Genomic DNA, 22,993 nt, shown 5'->3' with positions numbered 1-22,993 from the left:
AGCCCAGTGTCCTGCTGCCTTCGTCGAGCGCTTCCGTCTGCACCACATTTACGCAATTACATTATTACAGATGATACATCAACGACAAATTGTAATTCGTCAATTTATAACCAGGCGTATTTACTCGTGAAAGGAAAATATCATCCTTTTCATGCACATGAAAACTTTATTAAAAACATTTATAACAATAAAGTTTTTCATTAAAAACTTTATTTAGTCCACTGGCAAATTTGTAGAAGGTGGAGAAGCAAAAAATAAAATAAATAAATAATAATAATAATAAAAAAAAAAACCTTTGGAACGTAAAATAACAAATTATAATGAAATCTATTATTAAATGTAGACCCTTTTCACATTGATGACGCGTTTTAACCAATATCATCAATATCGTAAATCCTGCAATTTTTTTTATATTTAATTTTTTTTTTAAATGTATGTACATTTATAACAATAGTATTGTATTACTGTTGCATCAAATTACAAAAAACTAGTTAAAGGGTTAGTTCACCCAAAAATGAAAATAATGTAATTTATTACTCTGTTGATTATGCTGTTCCACACCCGTAAGACCTTCGTTAATCTTCAGAACACAAATTAAGATATTTTGGTTGAAATCCGATGGCTCAGTGAGGCCTGCATAGCCAGCAATGACATACTTGGGTAAAGTTGGTTTTATATTCGCACATTCGGACATCCGTATTCAATAGCCTTGTTAATCACACTACATTGGACATTCGGTGGACATTCACAAGTAAATATGCCATTAAAACAATACTTGCCTATTTTGATCGACTGTGAAAAATGTTGTAAGTTGACAATCGTTGGTTGTCAATATCATATCGCTGCTTAAAATTCGCAAACATTAATTTATTGCACATTTATTGGAAAGTCTGAATTTATCAGAAGTCTGAATGTGCGAATATAAAACCAACTTTACCTAAGTCAATGACATTTCCTCTCTCAAGATCCATTAATACACTAAAAACATATTTAAATCAGTTCATGTGAGTACAGTGGTTCAATATTAATATTATAAAGAGATAAGAATATTTTTGGCGGTTAGACACGCGATCTGAATCATGATTCGATACGCTGATTCATAATGCTCCGAATCTTCCTGAAGCAGTGTTTTGAAATCGGCCATCACTATATAAGTCATTATTTTGTTTTTTTTTTGGCGCACCAAAAATATTCTCGTTGCTTTATAATATTAATATTGAACCACTGTACTCACATGTACTCAATCTCAATCTTTCGGATTTCATCAAAAATATCTTAATTTGTGTTCCGAAGATCAACGAAGGACTTACGGGTGTAAAACGGCATGAGGGTGAGTAATAAATGACAGAATTTTCATATTTGGGTGAACTAACCCTTTAACGCTGCTGTGAGGGTGTTTCTATGGGAGTGACGGTAAAAATGACAACTCTCTATTTTTTCCCTCTTTTTAGAGTTATGAAAACACTATTGTGGAGTTTTTCTTTTGCTGTTTGTGCAAATGGAAACACAAAAATATCTTTAATGAAGTCTTTCATTCACTGCTATAAAAGTTTACCCAACTATGACGACTTCCGCTTCTGAGAAATACGGAAATGTGAAAAGGGTCTATTATTTATTTATTTATAATGTTTTTTTTTTTTTGTTTTTTTTTTATGAAAAAGCAGCTTGCTTGTTTTTTTTGTTTTTTTTTTACAGTCTATGCTTGACTCAATTATGTGTTTTTCCTTAAATGCAGGCTATTTTCACTGTGTATAAAACATACAATACGCTTCAAATGATTATTCATAAATGTAAATATGCACTACATTAATCACAGCTATCACATTAACTATCCCTTTTAGTGCCTAACTTTAACTCTTACCCTAAACCAGGGGTCTCCAAACTTGGTCCGGTAGGGCCACTGTCCTGCAGTAGCTCCAACTTGCCTCAACACACCTGCCTTAGACCTTGATTAGCTGGTTAATTGATGTTGGAGCTAAACTTTGCAGGACAGTGTTTGAAGTCTCTGCCCTAAACCTATCCTAGACATATTATTTACAACTTCAAATGCGTTTAAACTATATTTTATGGTGGTGGTAGTTTAATAAGTGGACAGACGAGATTGCATGTTCTTCAGCAAAGTATGTTTAACATCAATATTTATTCACTGTTTCAGCGGAGTTTTTTTTAAAATAGCCTTCCTTACGAGACTTTTATTTTGAAGTGCGTACTGATTGTACATTCCGGAAATGGAACTACAGTAAATAAAAGTTTCGAGTGCTGTTGCACAACTACAGTCAGGTGCAGAGTTGTTTTGATACATTTTAAATAATTTCTAGTTGCACAAAATGGGTCGCAAGGTTACATTAGCGACTTGCTCCTTGAATCAGTGGGCACTAGATTTTGAAGGCAACTTGTCAAGAATACTTAAAAGTAAGTTGCAACTCTTCATCTGCAATTTGTCACATAACGTTTTTATGATGTTAAAGTGACCTCGACCTCATTTTTAAATCTGCTTTGTTCTTCAAAACAGGTATTGAGATAGCCAAGCAGAAAGGAGCCAAGTACAGACTGGGACCAGAGCTAGAAATCTGGTAATATTGTCTGCCACAATTAATGTGTGCATTTAAGTACAGTTGAAAATAACGACACACTGTATATGGTCATGATGCATTGAATTAAAATTTTTATTTTATGTGCAAGCTAAGTATTATAATTTGTTTATTAGATAAAATGTTTTATTTCTCTAACATAGAACAATGCAGCATTAAATAAATACAGAACTAAAATATAATGTTGGAAAGTAATTCAGCAAATTGAGTAAACTGATGATACTGTATTTTGTGGTGTTTGCATCAGTGGGTACGGCTGTGCAGATCACTTCTACGAGTCAGACACGCTGCTACACTGTTTCCAGGTCCTGAAGTCGCTCTTGGAATCTCCTTTGACCCAAGACATCATCTGTGATGTGGGAATGTAGGTGATATTGTTCAAAACATTAGAGAAAAGTCATTTTTAAATATGTTTTATGATTTCTTAAATATGTTTTATGTGCTCTTTCCACAGGCCTGTTATGCATCACAATGTTCGATATAACTGCAGAGTCATTTTCTTGAACAAGTATGATTTTACTATAAAGCATTTGCATTACTGTTCAATGTATCATTATGATAATAATTTTTGTATCTGACAGAAAGATACTGTTAATTCGTCCTAAAATGCTCTTGGCTAATTACGGCAACAACAGGGAATTTCGATGGTTTTCACCTTGGAGTCGACCCAGGTATGTACAGTATATTGCATCTTATATTACACAAATATTTGCCCAGGAAAACCAGTGATAAATCACAGTCATATTGATAAATGACATGAAATTTGCAGACATATTGAGGAGTACTTTTTACCCAGAATGATCCAAGATGTGACCGGACAGGTAAAGTATGCTTTCTCATCACTTCAAAAATGAATCATCAAAACATTTCATAAAACTATAGATTATATAATATATGCATGCAAATAATATAAACTTTATTAGGCATAAATAATCATTTCAGCTGTTGTTATTGGTAGACCACAGTGCCATTTGGAGATGGGGTGCTGTCCACTAAGGACACCTGCATAGGGAGTGAGATTTGTGCCGAGCTGTGGAACCCCAGGAGGTATTAATCTGCAAATGATCATCTCATCAATACTATATGAATGGCAAATGATTATTTTTTTAATTAATTCTTACTAGGTTGTTCCTTAAAGGGATAGTTCACCCAAAAATGAAAATGTGATGTTTATCTGCTTACCCTCAGGGCATCCAAGATGTAGGTGACTTTGTTTCTTCAGTAGAACACAAATGATGATCTTTAACTCCAACCGTTGCCGTCTGTCAGTCATATAATGCATGTCAATGGGAACTCCATCTATAAGAGTAAAAAAAACATGCACAGACAAATCCAAATTAAACCCTGGGGCTCGTGACGACACATTGATGTCCTAAGACACGAAATGATCGGTTTGTGCGAGAAACCGAACGGTATTTCTATAATTTTTTTACCTCTAAAACACCACTATGTCCAACTGCCCTCCACATCCGGTTGATGATTTCTGAATGTGCTCTGATGACGTTTTTTGACCTCACACACCGGATACGCAGGGCAGTTGGACATAGTGGTGTTTTAGAGGTAAAAAATTATATAAATACTGTTCGGTTTCTCGCACAAACCGATCGTTTTGTGTCTTAGGACATCAATGTGTCGTCACGAGCCGCAGGGTTTAATCTGGATTTGTCTGTGCATGTTTTTTTGACTCTTATAGATGAAGTTCCCATTGACATGCATTATACGACTGACAGACGACAACGGTTGGAGTTAAAAATCATCATTTTCATTTTTGGGTGAACTATCCTTACCTAATCCTTACTAATCCTTACCTAATCTCCTGCAGAGAACATTTAGACGTTTTTTTTTTTTGTTTTGTTTTTTTATGCTACAATTAGTTGAAATGAAACATGAATGATGTACATATAGTTTCATAATCACTTTCATTTGAGAAACTGAACTTTCTTTTACTTCTTTCTTTAGTCCACATGTTGACATGGGTTTAGATGGCATTGAGATTTTTACCAATTCCTCTGCAAGTTACCATGAGCTACGTAAGGCTGACCACAGGGTGAACTTGGTAAAATCTGCCACCACAAAGGTATATAGATTTACACACACATACACACACACATATATATATACACACCGATCAGGCATAACATTATGACAGGTGAAGTGAATCACACTGATTATCTCTTCATCACGGCACCTGTTAGTGGGTGGATATATTAGGCAGCAAGTGAACATTTTGTCCTCAAAGTTGATGTGTTAGAAGCAGGAAAATGGGCAAGTGTAAGGATTTGAGCGAGGGCCAAATTGTGATGGCTAGACGACTGGGTCAGAGCATCTCCAAAACTGCAGCTCTTGTTGGGTGTTCCCGGTCTGCAGTGGTCAGTATCTATCAAAAGTGCTCCAAGGAAGGAACAGTGGTGAACCAGCGACAAGGTCATGGGCGGCCAAGGCTCATTGATGCACGTGGGGAGCGAAGGCTGGCCCGTGTGGTCCGATCCAACAGACGAGCTACTGTAACTCAAATGGCTCAAGAAGTTAATGCTGGTTCTGATAGAAAGGTGTCAGAATACACAGTGCATCAGTTTGTTGCGTATGGAGCTGCATAGCTACAGATCAGTCAGGGTGCCCATGCTGACCCCTGTCCACCGCCGAAAGAGCCAACAGTGGACACGTGAACATCAGAACTGGACCATGGAGCGATGGAAGAAGGTGACCTGATCTGATGAATCACATTTTCTTTTACATCACGTGGATGGCCTGGTGTGTGTGCGTCGCTTACCTGGGGAACACATGGCACCAGGATGCACTATGGGAAGAAGGCGAGTCGGTGTGATGATTTGGGCAATGTTCTGCTGGGAAACCTTGGGTCCTGCCATCCATGTGGATGTTACTTTGACACGTACCACCTACCTAAGCATTGTTGCAGACCATGTACACCCTTCCATGGTGGCTGTGGCCTCTTTCAGCAGGATAATGCACCCTGTCACAAAGCAAAAATAGTTCAGGAATGGTTTGAGGAGCACAACAATGAGTCTGAGGTGTTGACTTGGCCTCCAAATTCCCCAGATCTCAATCCAATCGAGCATCTGTGGGATGAGCTGAACAAACAAGTCTGATCCATGGAGGCTCCACCTCACATCTTACAGGACTTAAAGGATCTGCTGCTAACATCTTGGTGTCAGATACCACAGCACACCTTCAGGGGTCTAGAGGAGTCCATGCCTCAACGGGTCAGGGCTGTTTTGGCTGCAAAAGAGGGACCAACACAATATTAGGAAGGTGCTCATAATGTTATGCCTGATCATTGTATACTGTATGAAACCAACTAAATTTCAAGTGGCCTTTGTAAAGGCAAAGGTGACAATGAGCCTTATAATTAGAAGTTATTTTTCCTGTTGGTGACACTGACATGTTCTGAATATGTTTCAGAGTGGAGGGATCTATCTGTTTGCCAATCAGAAGGGCTGTGATGGAGACCGTCTGTACTATGATGGGTGTGCTATGATTGCCATCAATGGAGATATTGTTGCCAGAGGAGCGCAGTTCTCACTCGAGGATGTGGTAAGGGCTTGAATATTGAAACCGAAGTGGCTGTGATTAACATGCCAAACATTTCAGTTTGATCAATCAGATGCGTTTCTTTTGACCTGCAGGAGGTTGTCACAGCCACTCTTGATCTGGAAGATGTGCGCAGCTATCGAGGAGAGAGATGTCACCCACATATGGTGAGAGACATTGAAAGACCTGAGATTTTAAAGTGACTTGCCATGCTTTAAATATTTTTCTCACTGCACAGGAATATGAGCACAAACCTTATCAGAGGATGAAAACGGACTTCTCTCTGTCTGACTGTGATGACAGGTGTCTGCCCACGCACCAACCTGTGGAGTGGATTTTCCACACCCCAGAAGAAGAGATCAGGTAACTTTTCACAGAGAAAAGTTAACTTAAGTGAATATACACAAACAGTGGGATGCAAAAGTATTGAGTAGAAAAATGAAGCCAAAATATCCCTGAATTTGGAGCCCGAGTCTGTTCAGTATCCTGAGGTGAAGCTGCAGCATCAAGGTCCCGCCCACAAGCACAGCTGTCAATCATGCCCTGTATTTATTCACAGTAAATTCCCCAGTGTTAAATTAACACCGCTCGGTGTTCATATGGGAACCACCAGCAGGGTGTTAGAAGTAACACTGAAGCAGTGTTAGAGTTAATTAGATACTAAAGTGATTAATTGAGTGATGATTGTTTGATTATTGAAGACGCCTGATAACGAGCTGAATCACTTAAGGAACAAGAGCTACACTTCCAGCCACAACCTTAGATGAAATCAACTGTTTTACGACCGCTAAGGAAGCGAGTCTCAATACCAGAGAGATATCAAAATCAATACAAAGTTTATTTACAATGAAAATAAGGGTTTCAACATCAGGGACAGACACGGCCAAAACAACAAACAAAACAATCTTCTTTTAGAAACTAAATTACCTCACCAAAAATAAAGAAAACAAAATACATCTTAACTTGCCTATCTCCCTTAACCATAAACAAAGTGAAATTAAGATACAAATAAATTGGCGTCAAACCCCCTACCTCCCTTAAAGTGAAAATATTATTTACAAGAGTTTTTACAGCAGTATATACAGGGTTTTGGGCAAACAAATCGGATTCGGAATTCAATTAGTCAAACAGGCAGAGATCAAATAAACAAACACTCACAATCTCTCTGGCACGACAGTCACAAACAAACGATGACAAAACGAACAGTATTATCACAAGTCAATGGAAGCAAAGAGCGATGGCGATAGCACAAAGTCAACAAGGCACGAGGCAAAGGCTGAGTGTTTGGGGCGGTCCTTAAGTACAGGTCATGTGCTTAGCTGGACCAATCAGTGTTTCCCGAACGGTAAATGGAAACCACGCCCACCTGGAACACAAACACGACTATACACACAGAGAAAGAGAGTATACAATGACAGATGAAAACAGACAATATATCTTAGGGTCTTAACAACTGAAATGACATGAAATCTCGCTTATTACAAACCAGACTGACTTTAATTCTGTCATTCGCCTACAGTTATTTTTGAGAATTAACAGAAGTTAATGTTGTTGTTTTATTAAAAAATATTCAGTCGCCATTATGGTGATCAGTGTTTCATTTAGTTGGGCAATTTGACTCTTTGCTTTTTATGTCAGTTTGTAGTTTTTTTTTAACAGTGTTATCAAAACACATAATGTGTTACAAAGGAAGCCACAAACAAAGCTGATAAGCTGATCAGCTGATAAAGCTTTTATAATCGTTAAGAAAAATGATTGAGTAATGTCATCACTGACCAAAAGTGGTTAATTGTTTTTAATATATTTTCACCAACAATACTTTCTTGCCACAGATCAGATATCAAGAATCAGCATAAGAATCTCAACAATGGTGACATACTTCATGCAGCAATGCATGCTGGAAGTGAGAATAGTATAAAAGTAGTATATGAGTAAATTATCAGAATCAAATTTTAATTCTGAAGTGAACTAATCCTTTAATTCAACATTGAGGAATTTACTGTGTGGCATCAAATAAATAACTAATATCAAACTTCTTGGAAAAACAAACACTTTAACATACATCTGCATGATAAGAACTACCTAACATGACAGAAACCATCTTTGTAAAAAAAATTATTTGAAGTTTAATTGGAATATTTAATTTGGCTTGCGATCCATTCGATTACATGGAGAGGGCGGGGTTTATGCCAGCCAGCCACCAGGGGGCGATCGGAACGCTTTGGCTTCACTTTTCAGGACTTGTAGGACACACTTGGTAGCAAAATATGTTTTGCTGCTCTCTAGTGGAGCTGTACATTAATCCACCCTCAAACAGAACACCCATTTGTGTAAACACCCATATTGAATAGAGTCCCGTAAACCCAATTATGACTTAAAGAGCAGCCAGTTCACAGAAATTTCCCCATAACATGCCAAATTAGTGTTCTGGTCCAGTGAGACTATTTTTATGTTACTTTAGAGGTTTAGGAGTACCTTGTGACACTAATTTATTCCTGACTGTTTTTATCATTTCTGTTTGGAAATGAGAAACTGTGAGAAGGGAGAAGTGCAATACCCACATATTAATCTTTTTAAAACATTATACATTAATCCTGGGGGCAAATATTAATGTACTTTTTGGTGTTATAAATTGATGCAGCATTTATTAAATCAATTAAATATATATTTCGGTTGTCATTTCAGTCTTGGTCCCGCCTGTTGGTTATGGGACTACTTAAGGAGGAGTGGACAGGTGTGTTTTTTTTATTCTAAATATGAATGTTTATGTTGTGATTTACTTGTGCTTGTTTTGTTACCAATCTTTTTGGCTATTATTTTTCCTTTTGGCAATGAATGTGACGATATAGGAGGCGTTTAGCTAATGAGGTTTGTGTGTTTTGGTGTTTTCAGGCTGGCTTCCTTCTTCCCCTTAGTGGTGGTGTGGACAGTTCATCTGCTGCCTGTATTGTGTACTCCATGTGTGTGCAAATCTGCCACGCTGTCAAAGAAGGCAGTAGGTTCAAAACACACCCAACAGCTCTTCAAAACATAAGAACCATGTAATTTAGAGGCTTAAATGTGCATCATTCTTCTCAGATTCTCAGGTGCTGGATGATGTGCAGCGGGTGGTCAACGATTCGTCCTACAGGCCTAAGGACCCACAGGAGCTGTGTGGACGCCTCTTTACCACATGCTACATGGCTAGTGAAAACTCTTCTGAGGACACCCGCAACAGAGCCAAAGATCTCGCTGCTCAGATCGGCAGGTCGGTGGATGACATACACTCCCAGTTAAATGTTTGGAATCTCTGGAATCCTTTTGGATTTAAAAATTTTTTTTTTTTTTTAAATCCTCTTCTGCTCACCAAATTCTGCATTTATTTGAAAAAAAAACAAACAGTAGAAACAGTAATATTGTGAAATATTATTACTACTATGACCAGGAGGGGACATGTCCAGTTCACTTAGTTTTGTCATGGCCACGACATATTCATTTGTGGGAACTTGATAATAAGTTGTGGCCACAAGGAAAAAAAAAAAAAAAAAAAAATAATAATAATAATAATAATAATAATATAAAAATATAGCTGCAAGCAGCAATTCGGGGCCAAGCCCCAGAAGGGGCAGTAGCGCAATACGGAGCAGGTAGAGCAAAAACAGCAGAAATTGAATGTACATGCAAAACAGCTGGTTCAGAAGGACAGGTGGAAATGAAATGAAAATCAATAGAAGTTCAGATGAGAATGAACACAGAATGAACTAAAAACACTTGTATCTAATTCAAGAGGAATAAAGATTAGTACAATGCTTATTTGGATAAAAAAGGAATCAAAATGACTCATTACACACAATTGCATAATGACCACCCAACACGGGATTCGAACCCACAACCTCCAGGTCCAGTGTCCATTGCGCATGTCATTGCACCACTGTGCAGGTGACTGTTGACACAACTGCCGAAGTTCACTAGTTTATGTGAAAATGGACTCAAAAAGAAGAATTTTTATGAAACTGCACTGAATGTTATATTTAATAACTTTACTTTAGATCATTCTGCAGCTCATCATGCTGTAGCGCAATACAGAGCAGGAAGAAGAAAAACAGCAGAAAATGAACAAACATGAAACACCTGGTTCAGAATTATGGGCGAGAATGAACTCAGAAAGTACAGAAGCTTAGATGAAAATGAACACAGCATGAAACAAAAAGCATTTATTTCTAATCTAGAGGCAATAACGGAATCAAAACACACAATTTCATAAAACCACTCCACCCGAGATTCGAACCCACTATCTTTAGGTACAGGGCTCGTCAGGTACCTGGCTTTACACATTGAGCTACATTATGACACATGTTCAACATGTTGTGGAAGAGAACTTTTAGTGTAACAAAGAATTTACAAAAAAAAACATTTCTTAGCATGCTAACCATATTAGCATGCCAAGCTAACTTAATGCTAATGAAGCTCATGGTTAACTTGATAGCTGAAGAGCCACATTAAAAAGAATGACAACTGGTTAGCATGCTAAGCAATTAGCATGCTAAGCTAACTAGCATAAGATAACAATCACAAGGAAGGTCACATTCAGAGACAAATATCTCGGGAACGGTAGCGAATATCAAAAATCCGTTCAGTCATTTCTATGCGGCTCGGTCCAAAGATCTTCTGAGCTGATTGTGGACAAAATAGGACAAAATTTGTGGGAGGAGTAGCGAAAAAACTGTTTTTCATTTATTTCAATATGGCAGACAGGTACATTTAAGGAAAATGACAAATGACACATCGTTGGAATTGGCATTAGCCAGGGAATAAAATGACATAAAGTATACACGTTTTGGAAAGTGTTTTCAAAAGTTATAAGCATTTTTGCAAAAAACATTATATCTGTGGAACAGTAGGTGGCGCTGTGTTGAAACTTCTCAGGTACCTTCGGGACCTACTAAAGGTCATACATACTAATTTTTGTGAAGATATGTCAAATAGTTTAAAAGATATTGAAATTTATGACAAAATTCAAAATGGCGGACATGCTTTTCATCCGATGTTGACAAATTCAATATCCCCGGATTCGGCATGGCCCAAGGAATCCATAGACACCAAGATCTTGATTTTCTAATAAAGTGTTCAAAAGTTATTGGCCAAAATATCCATTTTACAGATCTCATGACCTGTAGGTGGCGCTGTTCCCAAATTCGGCAAGGAACCTCAGATCATGGTCTTGATCAAGTGTACGAATTTTTGTTTTGATCGCTCAAAGTTTGGCTGAGATACAGCCTCTATAGCAATTTTGGGTAAACCTCATTAACTTCGTGACATCATAACTTTTGAACAAAGATGAATAAAAAAAAATCTGCTCAGTCATTTCTGTGCGGCTCAGACCAAAGATCACCTGATCAAAGTCTGGACAAAATTGGACAAATTTTGAAGGAGGAGTAGCGAAAAAACGGACTACTGTACTTTTCAAAATGGCCGCTACTGTAATGGGTGGAGACTTAATGTAAGAATTTGAATAGAATCAGCATGAAGAGACAAATCAGATGTACTAAATTGTATTTTTCTAGAGCAAATGGTTCAAAAGTTATAACCTTTAGAATGTTGAATTTTTGAACTGGTGGTGGCGCTATAGAGTTGGTCCTTGAGACTCCAAAATTGGTCAGATTTCTAGACATGACCATCACTACAAGTGTGCCAAATTTCATCATTTTCTCATGTTCCGTTGATAGGGCTGCCATAGACTCCCATTCGGGAGGAAGAATAATAATAATAAAAGGGAAAACGTACAATTACAATAGGGGCTACAGCCCCTTTGGGGCTTGGCCCCTAATAATAAAAGGGAAAACGTACAATTACAATAGGGGCTACAGCCCCTTTGGGGCTTGGCCCCTAATGAAAATCAATAGAAGTTCAGAGAATGAACACGGAATGAACTAAAATACTTGTATCTCATTGAAGAGGAATAAAGATTAGCACAATCCTTATTTGGATAAAAAAGGTATCAAAATGACTCATTACACACAATTGTATAAAGGAACCCCACACGAGATTTGAATCCACGACCTCCGGGTCCAAGGTCCATTTCTCATCTCATTGCACCACTGTGCAAGTGAATGTTTCCACACCTGCCGAAGTTTATTAGTTCATGTGAAAATGAACTCAAAATGAAGAATTCTTATAAAGCTGCACTTTAGATCATTCTGCAGCTCATCATGCTGTAGTGCAATACAGAGCAGGAAGAGGAAAAACAGCAGAAAATGAACAAACATGAAACAGCTGGTTCAGAATTACGGGCAAGAATGAACTCAGAATGTACATAAGCTTAGATGAAAATGAACACAGCATGAAACAAAAAGCATTTATTTCTAATCCAAGAGGCAGTAAAGGAATCAAAACACACTATTTTATAAAACCGCTCCACCTGGGATTCGAACCCACTAACTTCGGATACAGGGCTCTTCAGATAACTGGCTTTACACATTGAGCTACTTGAGGATGCACATTCAACAGACTGTGGAAGAAACCTTTTAGTCTAACAAAGAATTCACAAAAAAAGCATTACTTAGCATGCTAACCATATTAGCATGCTAAGCTAACTTAATGCTAATGAAGCTCATGGTTAACTTGATAACTGAAGAGCCACATTAAAGAGAATGACAACTGGTTAGCATGCTAAGCAATTAGCATGCTAAGCTAACTAGCATAAGACAACAAACACAAGCAAGGTCACATTCAGAGATGAATATCTTGGGAATGGTAGCGAATATCAAAAATCCATTCAGTCATTTCTGTGCGGCTCGGTCCAAAGATCACCTGAGCTGATTTTGGACAAAATTGGACAAAAATTGTAGGAGGAGTAGCGAAAAAACTGTTTTCCATTTATTTCAATATGGCGGACAGGTACATTTAAGGAAAATGACAAATGACACATCGTCGGAATCGGCATAAGCCAGGGAATAAAATGACATAAAGCATACACATTTTGGAAAGTGTTTTCAAAAGTTATAAGTGGTTTTGCAATAATCATTACATCTGTGGAACAGTAGGTGGCGCTGTGTTGAAACTTCTCAGGTACCTTCAGGACCTTCTAAAGGTCATACATACCAATTTGTGTGAAGATATGTCAAATTGTTTAAAAGTTATTGCAATTTATGACAAAATTCAAAATGGCGGACACGTGGTTCATCCGATGTTGACGAATTCGATATCCTCGGATTCGGCATGGCACAGGGAATCCATAGACACCAAGATCTTGATTTTCTAATAAAGTGTTCAAAAGTTATTGGCCAAAATAGCCATTTTTCAGATCTCATGACCTGTAGGTGGCGCTGTTCCCAAATTTGGCATGGAACCTCAGATCATGGTCTTGATCAAGTGTACCAATTTTAGTTTTGATTGCTCAAAGTTTGGCCGAGATACAGCCTCTATAGCAATTTTGGGTCAACCTCGTTAACTTCGTGACATCATAACTTTTGAACAAAGATGAATAAAAAAAATCTGTTCAGTCATTTCTGTGCGGCTCAGACCAAAGATCACCTGATCAAAGTTTGGACAAAATTGGACAAATTTTGAAGGAGGAGTAGCGAAAAAACGGAATACTGTACTTTTCAAAATGGCCACTACTGTACTGGGTGGAGACTTAATGTAAGATATTGAATGTGATCAGTATGAAGAGAGGAATCAGTTGTATTGACATTCATTTTTCTGGAACAAAGGGTTCAAAAGTTATAACCTTTACAAAAGTGAATATTTGAACTGGTGGTGGCGCTATAGACTTAGTCCTAGATACTCCAAAGTTGGTCAAATTACTTTTAATTACTATCACTACAAGCATGCCAAATTTGATAATTTTCCTTCTTATGGTTCATTGATTACCATACAGGGGGAAGAAGAATAACTACGAATTTGGACATAAAGGAATTGCATGTGATAGCTTCAGATTAGACCAGTTTTAGGCAGAATGCCTAGAACAGACACAAGTTCTGCATCTTTTCCTGCCACAGTACCTCATGCGGTCTGGGCATGTGTCACACTGAGTTTCGAACCCACGATGCAGAGCATTCGGGATCCGTGGCGTAACACATTGAGCTAATCAGCCACGCAAGTTCATCAGTATGCTAAGCAGAGGTTTCAGTGTGAGAAAGAGTTCACAAAAAAAAAAGCTTCATAGCATGTTAACCATATTAGTATGCAAAGTTATTTAATGCCAACTAAGTTTTGGTTAACCTGTTGACTGAAGACCACATTAGAAAGAATAGCAATAGTTTAGCATGCTAAGCAATTACTGTGCTAAGCTAACTAGTATAAGACAACAAACACAAGCAAGGTCACATTCAGAGATGAATATCTTGGGAATGGTAGCGAATATCAAAAATCCGTTCAGTCATTTCTGTGCGGCTCGGTCCAAAGATAATCTGAGCTGATTTTGGACAAAATTGACCAAAATTTGTGGGAGGAGTAGCGAAAAAACTGTTTTTGATTTAATTCAATATGGCAGACAGGTACATTTAAGGAAAATGACAAATGACACATCGTCGGAATCGGCATAAGCCAGGGAATAAAATGACATAAAGCATACACATTTTGGAAAGTGTTTTCAAAAGTTATAAGTGGTTTTGCAATAATCATTACATCTGTGGAACAGTAGGTGGCGCTGTGTTGAAACTTCTCAGGTACCTTCAGGACCTTCTAAAGGTCATACGTACCAATTTGTGTGAAGATATGTCAAATTGTTTAAAAGTTATTGCAATTTATGACAAAATTCAAAATGGCGGACACGTGGTTCATCCGATGTTGACGAATTCGATATCCTCGGATTCGGCATGGCACAGGGAATCCATAGACACCAAGATCTTGATTTTCTAATAAAGTGTTCAAAAGTTATTGGCCAAAATAGCCATTTTTCAGATCTCATGACCTGTAGGTGGCGCTGTTCCCAAATTTGGCATGGAACCTCAGATCATGGTCTTGATCAAGTGTACCAATTTTAGTTTCGATTGCTCAAAGTTTGGCCGAGATACAGCCTCTATAGCAATTTTGGGTCAACCTCGTTAACTTCGTGACATCATAACTTTTGAACAAAGATGAATAAAAAAAATCTGTTCAGTCATTTCTGTGCGGCTCAGACCAAAGATCACCTGATCAAAGTTTGGACAAAATTGGACAAATTTTGAAGGAGGAGAAGCGAAAAAAACAAATACTGTACTTTTCAAAATGGCCGCTACTGTAATGGGTGGAGACTTAATGTAAGAAGTTGAATAGCATCAGCATGAAGAGACGAATCAGATGAACTAAATTTAATTTTTCTATGACAAACAGTTCAAATGTTAAAACCGTTAGAATGTTGAAATTTTGAACTGGTGGTGGCGCTATAGAGTTGGTTCTAGAGACTCCAAATTTGGTCCAATCACTATTCATGAGCATCTCTACAACTGTGCCAAATTTCATCATTTTCTCATGTTCCGTTGATAGGGCTGCCATAGACTCCCATTCGGGAGGAAGAATAATAATAATAAAAGGGAAAACGTACAATTACAATAGGGGCTACAGCCCCTTCGGGGCTTGGCCCCTAAATATTACATAAAAAAAAAAAGATCAGTGAATGGATAAAAGAATAAAAGACTGTTGGATGGGATAGATAAAAATGTATGTTCTTTTAATATTGATAACAAAATTCATTCGAAGGCTGCTATAGGCACCATCATACGCAATAAAATAGGCAATATGTTAATATAGTCATTTCTTAATTTCGCAAAAATAACTATTATTATAGGCCTATCTATTTCTGATAATTCCAGGTTGCTATGGTCGCACAGGTTGTTTACGCGTTTAACTTGTGGCCACGAGAAAAATATGTCGTTCCCTCAACATAGGATCATAGGATAGGATTTACGTCTTGTGGCTACGACATAAGGATGCCATTACCTGGATGAGTTAATAAGACTTGATATTCTTGATATATATATTTCTTTGCAAACATAGTGATACATGCATGAACTTATAAAAAGTAATATATTTGTAAAAAAAATATATAAGTATACAATTTAATAGTACAAAAATGTATTATTGTGCAATTAAGATTTTATCTGTTCTCCTCTCAGCAATCACCTAAATATCAACATTGACATGGCAGTGAAAGGCATGCTGGGAATCTTCTCTGTGGTCACAGGGAAGTGGCCTCAGTTTCGTGCTAATGGAGGAAGTGCCAGAGAGAACCTGGCTCTACAGAACGTCCAGGTACAGCACTCGTCAAGACACTGATGATATTATTAAATACATGATTCTTTTTATTAGGGACTTTTTTCTGCACCGCATATATAATTAATATTTTTCAGCAAAAATGGTTTGGTTGACGGCCATGAAAGTCTCAGAAATAACCAAAAGCATACTAAGAAATTGGAAAACAGCATTACGCAATAACTTTCCATGAATGTGCAATGCTTTGAGTGATGCATTTAGTTGCTGGTGGCTGTTTTGAAACAAAATAGATGTTGATCATTTGTTTTATGTGACTCTTTTTTATATGACATCACAAAAGCGCGGGCTTTAGAAAGCAGTTTCTATGAAAGTGATATTTTTGCTGACTTTTCAAAATGCTGTTAGCTTGCATTGTAACACAACCACCACAATTTTCACAAAAAAAAAGAAAAATATTGCAGTTAGTCACCCCAAGCGTCAGATGACCTACAAATTTGCTGAGTTTCACTATTTCAAAACAGTAACATTATGCCACTGTTTTCCAGGAAATAGCTTGTGCTTTAGGTTCTGATGAGGCCGGTTTAACACATTCACACATATATGATGCGTCACAGCTTTGAAAGAGGAAAAAGTTTGAAAAAGTTTGAAAATGTTTGCAACGAAATCAATAGTATTTTTGACTGATGAAGGCTCTAGTCATATCAGTGGCCCAGAAAATAAACAACAGTATTCAAATATAAACATTTCAGTTCAGTTACAATTTATTTAAATTGTGCTTTTCACAATAAATGCAGCATTACAGACATACTGCCCTAAAAGCCCCAGTGATAAAGACATTACTGAGTGGATACAACAAATAAATAAAATTGGATAAAACTAAGAAATAAATTTATCCCAAAATTATATATGCATATGTTTTTTTTTTTTATTTCTTACTGTCAAAAACTAGGCCCATCAAAAGAATCAAATAATCATAATTAATCTCATGATTTCCAACATGTCTTTAGAAAGGGAAATGAAATGGTAACAATATCAAATCTGACAAATCTATTAAAAAATATTGCATTAAACATTTAATCTTAACAGTTTGACAGCCTTAAAATAGTTTAAATAATTATCTTTCATTTTTGCAAACCCCATTTTGAAAACACCTAGTAAGGGTAATTAAAATATTTCCAAAAAATGCATCCATAATCACTCTGGTCAGCAAAGCATGAAATTACTTGGGACACCTTTAAAGTCAGCATTAAATTAAAGTTGCAATAGTATTTTCTTCCCTGTTGTGATGTATATCTGAGTGAAACGCTTCTCGAACAAGAAAAAAAATGTAGGGCGGGACTTGATTTTGTCCATGGGAATTGATTGGATGGTAGTGGTTTGCCATTGGTCAATCTCATGTGAGGGACAGTTTGCCACGCCCTCACGCCAGTAAACACATCATCAGAGAAGAGATGTCGCTGCTAGAGGGAGCAGAGGATATTTTGATTAAAGATTACAAGAGAACATGAGTTTTTTGGATAAATCATTTACAATAAATCCTGCAATATTCCATAAAAAAGCAAGAATTGTCCATTTTGCTTTTATGGTGACTTTAAATTATACATTGATTATGAAATATGGTGTGAATTATGCCACAGATTAAGAATTTCATACCTTTCAGGAGCTATTTCACATCTGCAGTTTTACCTAAATAGCATATTATATTAAAGCTGAAAGTATGCTGTATGTGTATGATGAATGCATGTGTATGTTTACTCCAATACAGGCTCGTGTCAGGATGATTCTGGCCTACCTCTTTGCCCAGCTCTGTCTGTGGGCTCAGGGGAAACCTGGTGGTCTCTTAGTTCTTGGTTCAGCAAACGTGGATGAGAGGTGTGAATATTTTTCTTTCTATCACACTACCAATAGTAATGAAGATCACATAAAAGAATCACCTATTCTCTGATTTTGCAGTTTGACTGGATACTTCACAAAGTACGACTGCTCCAGCGCTGATATCAATCCCATTGGAGGTGTTAGTAAGATGGACCTGAAGTGCTTCCTGCAGTACTGTGTAAAACGCTTCCAGCTCACTGCCCTCATAAGGTTTCGTAATCTTTCCTTTTGTCGCACATTTGCTGATCATATCTAGATCCGCTATGGGATTTATGTCTGCATATTTATGCAGCAGCATATCTTAGTAGTAAGTCCAGACTTAGTCCGCCAAGACCAAATACATTAACACTGCCATATTCAGTTACATGATAAAACTATTTCAAGAGTTGTCATTATTGATTTTATATATATATATATATATAGAGAGAGAGGGAGAGAGAGAGGGAGAGAGTCAGAAACGGCAGCATGCTCATATGTGCACATCTTTTTTGCAGCATTTTAGATGCTCCACCAACTGCAGAGCTTGAGCCACTGACTGATGGCAAGGTGGTCCAGACTGATGAGGTAAACATCGTCAACCTCATTCACTAATAAAATTATCAAGTAATGTGATGGAATATTTGCACAGACAGATTGCATGTGTTTTTAAACATTAAAATGTAGCATGTCATGGGGGGAAAAATTCAAAAGAAGAGCATATTTACATTTACATATTTATAATATGTTCATGCCAAGGTTTACACACCAGACCCATGAAGTTCTGGATGGCGCAAATCTGTTTTGTGTTACATATATGAATTAAATTTTGAAGAATGATGGGTTGGAGATGCCTTTTTATGTGTGTTTATGCCTATATGGCTTCAGCAAGCAAATTTTTCAGTGGCTCTCAAAAAGTGGTGGGGACATGCACCACCCATCCCACCCGCAAATGATGACCATGTGTATTGGTCAAATAGCAATTAAAATATTTGGTTTGATAAGTAACTTAATCAGTTTTATTTCTATAAAAAATATGACTCTGATATTAAGATGTTTCTGCAATTTTTTGCAAATTAAATGATCACATTCAAACTATCAATTTCTTAGTTTTAGGTCAAATAACAATTTAAAGACCCCCTGTGGTGAAAACCAAGTTCTTAATGTTGTTTGTATGTCTATGTGGTGTTTTTAACATGCTTTAAGATAAACCATGTGCAAATGCAGAAGTCAAGAACATTGCTGAGTATTTTCTCCTTAAAACTGCAGTTTTCAAAGACAGTCTCAAAAACGCGACACAAACATGTAACCAATCCCGTCAAAGTACAGGGTACTCAAAGCATTTCTGTAACAGTGTAACACTGAAGGAGAGTTTGAAGATCCCATGTGCATCTTTTTTTTTTAAACAAACCTAGCCAAAGGTTAATCATATCAATTACCATTATGTGTTTGGCGATGTAGAGAGTGATACATAATGCGCATTACCATTCTGATACATTGACAACCCTGTATAATTGTTGAGGGAGTGGATCAGTTAGTCAGAGCTGGTGCGAGTGAGTGGAGGCTGGAATAAATTGTTTACTATGCTGCTATGCCCTGATGTATTTTTTCCATCACTGTGTGCATGCAGACAGATAGTTTTACTCTGCGTCCCTCCCACAGGCCGACATGGGAATGACCTACTCAGAGCTGTCTGTGATTGGCCGACTCAGGAAGATCTCCAAGTGCGGCCCGTACAGCATGTTTTGCAAGCTTATTCACTCGTGGAAAGAGACCTTCTCTCCCTCACAGGTCAAACATGCCCTAAACATTACAGTACTCGGATTAAAAATACTTTTAACCCTTTGGTGCTGCTCGCAGCTCACATGGCAATTTATTTATTTTAGTGAAATTAATGTACCTTATTTTAGTTCCATAATGTTTTTAAATTAATATTTTGTATTTTTAGGTGATTTTTATGGTACTAAATTATATTTATATAATAGTTATGATCTATTTATTACCTGTTTATCACTTTTTGAGCATAGACCTTAAACTTAAAATGTCATAAATCTTGAAAGCTTTTGAGACCAGATTTAAGTTTGGTGTCTTTTTAAAGAAGACACTTGGACTTGGCAGATTATTGCTGAAGTTAAAAAAGTGAAATGTTATAGAAGTTTTAGTTTATTATTATGAAAAATGCATTAACATAATTGTTTTTAAATTGTATACGAAAGACATGTTTTCCAAAAACAGCATGTTTTTGCTCACACCCAAATAGCGGGAAATTTGACAAGCTATAATAAATGATCTGTGGGGTATTTTGAGCTGAAACTTCACAGACTGTGGGACACCAGAGACTTATATTACATCTTGTGAAAAGGGTCCCCTTTAACTAAGAATTGGTCATGGAGGTGACAGGCTGACCCCAGTGACCTTGGCTGTCTTGACCAGCTAGAAGAGTAAATTTGTTTTAACATATGTTGGGTGTTTCTCTCAAAAACATGGAGAGAGCACAAAATCTCATAAGCTTGAATAAGTCATTCAAATCATTTAATGTGATAAATATTGATTTTTAACTCATTAGAAATCACTCAAATGATATACATTTAAGCGGCAGTGGATTTCGGAATCCAACACTTCAGAATGATTTCTATTTATTTATTTGTGTTCACATAGCAAGTGCCAAAACCTTTAAGCATTCCGATGAAGTAAAGAATTCTAAAAAAACAAAACGTAACTTTTTTTTTTTTTGGTCAAAAATGGCCAAACAGCACAAGAGGGTTAAAATACTAATATTTTACAAATATTATTTCATGACCAGTAGGGTAATTAAATGTCTTACTATCTGCTTTGTGTTCAATACCATTTTGGGGGGTTTTGCAGGTGGCGACAAAAGTGAAACATTTCTTTAGGATGTACTCAATCAACAGACATAAGATGACAACAGTAACGCCCTCTTATCATGCTGAAAACTACAGTCCAGATGACAACCGCTTTGACCTCCGTCCTTTCCTTTACAACACACAGTGGGCCTGGCAGTTCCGCTGCATCGACAATGAGGTCAGCAGTTCTAGACAACAGTGCGATCTCAGTGGGCTGAAGTATAGATGCGTGTCTCCGGATGTCTGCATGTAGTGTTTCTGTTTGTATATAATCCACTCTTTATTATGTTATAGGTGGCCATTATGGAGTGATATGGAGGGTACATCCATCAACTGTTATCAGAATCCATTGAACTTTGGTCCAAAGATGTGATGGTGGACACTCAGCAGCTCTCTCTCAGCCTGGCTGCACACGCACTGCAGTCACCTGGAGCAATTTGCATGTTCCATGTCATGTAATTATTGATATACTTTATGATAATGTTTTTTTGTTTTTTTAAATAAAACAATACATATGAAATGTTCACATGCAGTTACTTACATCATTCTTAAAAAGAAAGGTTCTTTATTGCCATCTATGGTTCCATAAAGAGCGTTTAATATCCATGGAGTACAAAAGGTTCTTTAGATTATTAAAATGTTCTTCACACTATGAAATCATGGATCTTTGTTTACTTAAAGGTACTTTGGGGAACCAAAAATGTCGTTCTATAGCATCACTGCGAAACCCCACTTTAAGATCCATTATTTTTTAGAGTGAGAACTGAGAAGGAGAAATAATCCTAGTGCCAGATATCCTGTACTGTAACTACATCTTTCAATGAGGAATTTGCCAAGAAAAAAAAAAAAAAAAAAGTAGTATTTACCCAGATCAGCTCAGGCATGCAGAGTGAATGACTTATTGGGATTCAAAGCAAATGATTAAATGACTGCAGCATTTTTATTAAGAACACAAGCATGCCAATGCAATAACAGTGATTACTGGGTCATTCAGTACCTCATGCTTGTGTTGTAATATTAGAGGTATTTCTTTAAAATGTATAGCAGACTTCTAGAAATAGACTCTGGTAAAGCTCAGGCACTTAAAGGGTTAGTTCACTCAAAAATGAAAATCCTGTCATTAATTACTCACTCTCATGTTGTTCCACACCCTTAAGACCTTCGTTCATCTTCGGAACACAAATTAAAATATTTTTGATGAAATCCAATGGCTCAAAGAGGCCTGCATAGCCAGTAATGGTACTTCCTTTCTCAAGATCCATAAAGTTACTAAAATCATATTTAAATCAGTTCATGTGAGTTCAGTGGTATTATCTTAAAGGTCCCGTTTTTCGTGTTTTTTTTTAAGCTTTGATTGTGTTTATAGTGTGCAATATAACATGTGTTCATGTTTCGCGTGTAAAAAAACACAGTATTTTTCACATAATTTACTTATCTGTATACCGCTGTTTCCACTGTCATAAAAACGGGCTGATGACTTCCTTGTTCTATGAAGTCCCTCCTTCAGAAATACGTAACGAGTTCTGATTGTGCCAGCGGTTCCTGTGTTGTGATTCGACAGCAGCTCTTATCGCATCTTGCCCGGAAAGGTCACGCCTCTTACCATAACGTGGAGATGCACGCGCTCAGTGTTATTGTAAACATGTCTTTAATTTTACCCTATCAATCTGAGCCGGAATCAGACGCGGTGATTGGACTGCGGGATGAAAATAACAGCGTTTCGACGACATGGCGACAAACACACTCTACAAACGCAACTCTTGTGTATTCCTGTGGGCGGAGGTTAGTCAAAAAACTGTTTTAGTGACGTCATTAAAGAAGGAAGTAGAGGGGTGTAGTCCAAACTGGCCGTTCGATGTAGGCGACTTCTGTTAAATAAAATATCTCGCTTGGCATTGAACTTTGAGCTTTAAAATTTTACAGATTTTATTTATACTCTAACAACAACATTACACACTAACTAAA

General features: G+C 37.1%; 1 protein-coding gene across 1 annotated transcript; it reads left to right on the top strand.

The window, feature by feature from the left end:
* The first annotated feature begins 2,000 nt into the window (after nt 1-2,000).
* On the top strand, nt 2,001-21,552 carry nadsyn1 (NAD synthetase 1). The gene is made up of 21 exons (XM_048186199.1): nt 2,001-2,412; nt 2,513-2,573; nt 2,839-2,955; nt 3,046-3,099; nt 3,173-3,262; nt 3,361-3,412; nt 3,550-3,638; nt 4,551-4,668; nt 6,012-6,143; nt 6,236-6,307; nt 6,379-6,503; nt 8,826-8,874; nt 9,033-9,135; nt 9,219-9,387; nt 16,217-16,352; nt 18,079-18,185; nt 18,267-18,398; nt 18,683-18,752; nt 19,827-19,955; nt 21,030-21,206; nt 21,323-21,552. The coding sequence occupies exons 1-21, from the start codon at nt 2,328-2,330 to the stop codon at nt 21,338-21,340; spliced, it is 2,085 nt and encodes a 694-aa protein (XP_048042156.1). The 5' UTR covers nt 2,001-2,327; the 3' UTR covers nt 21,341-21,552.
* Nucleotides 21,553-22,993: the final 1,441 nt, after the last annotated feature.

This window comes from Megalobrama amblycephala, linkage group LG3 (assembly GCF_018812025.1).
Source record: "Megalobrama amblycephala isolate DHTTF-2021 linkage group LG3, ASM1881202v1, whole genome shotgun sequence".
NCBI classification, from domain to species: Eukaryota; Metazoa; Chordata; class Actinopteri; order Cypriniformes; family Xenocyprididae; genus Megalobrama; species Megalobrama amblycephala.
The sequence above is the reverse complement of the archived record's forward strand: the minus strand, read 5'-3'. Positions and strand labels throughout refer to the sequence as shown.

Coding starts and splice junctions, on each gene's coding strand:
- nadsyn1 (XM_048186199.1), top strand. CDS start 2,328: ATGGGTCGCAAGGTTACATTAGCGACTTGCTCCTTGAATCAGTGGGCA. Junction 3,413..3,549: donor TCCAAGATGTGACCGGACAG/GTAAAGTATGCT, acceptor TGTTATTGGTAG/ACCACAGTGCCATTTGGAGA. Junction 19,956..21,029: donor AGACCTTCTCTCCCTCACAG/GTCAAACATGCC, acceptor GGGGTTTTGCAG/GTGGCGACAAAAGTGAAACA.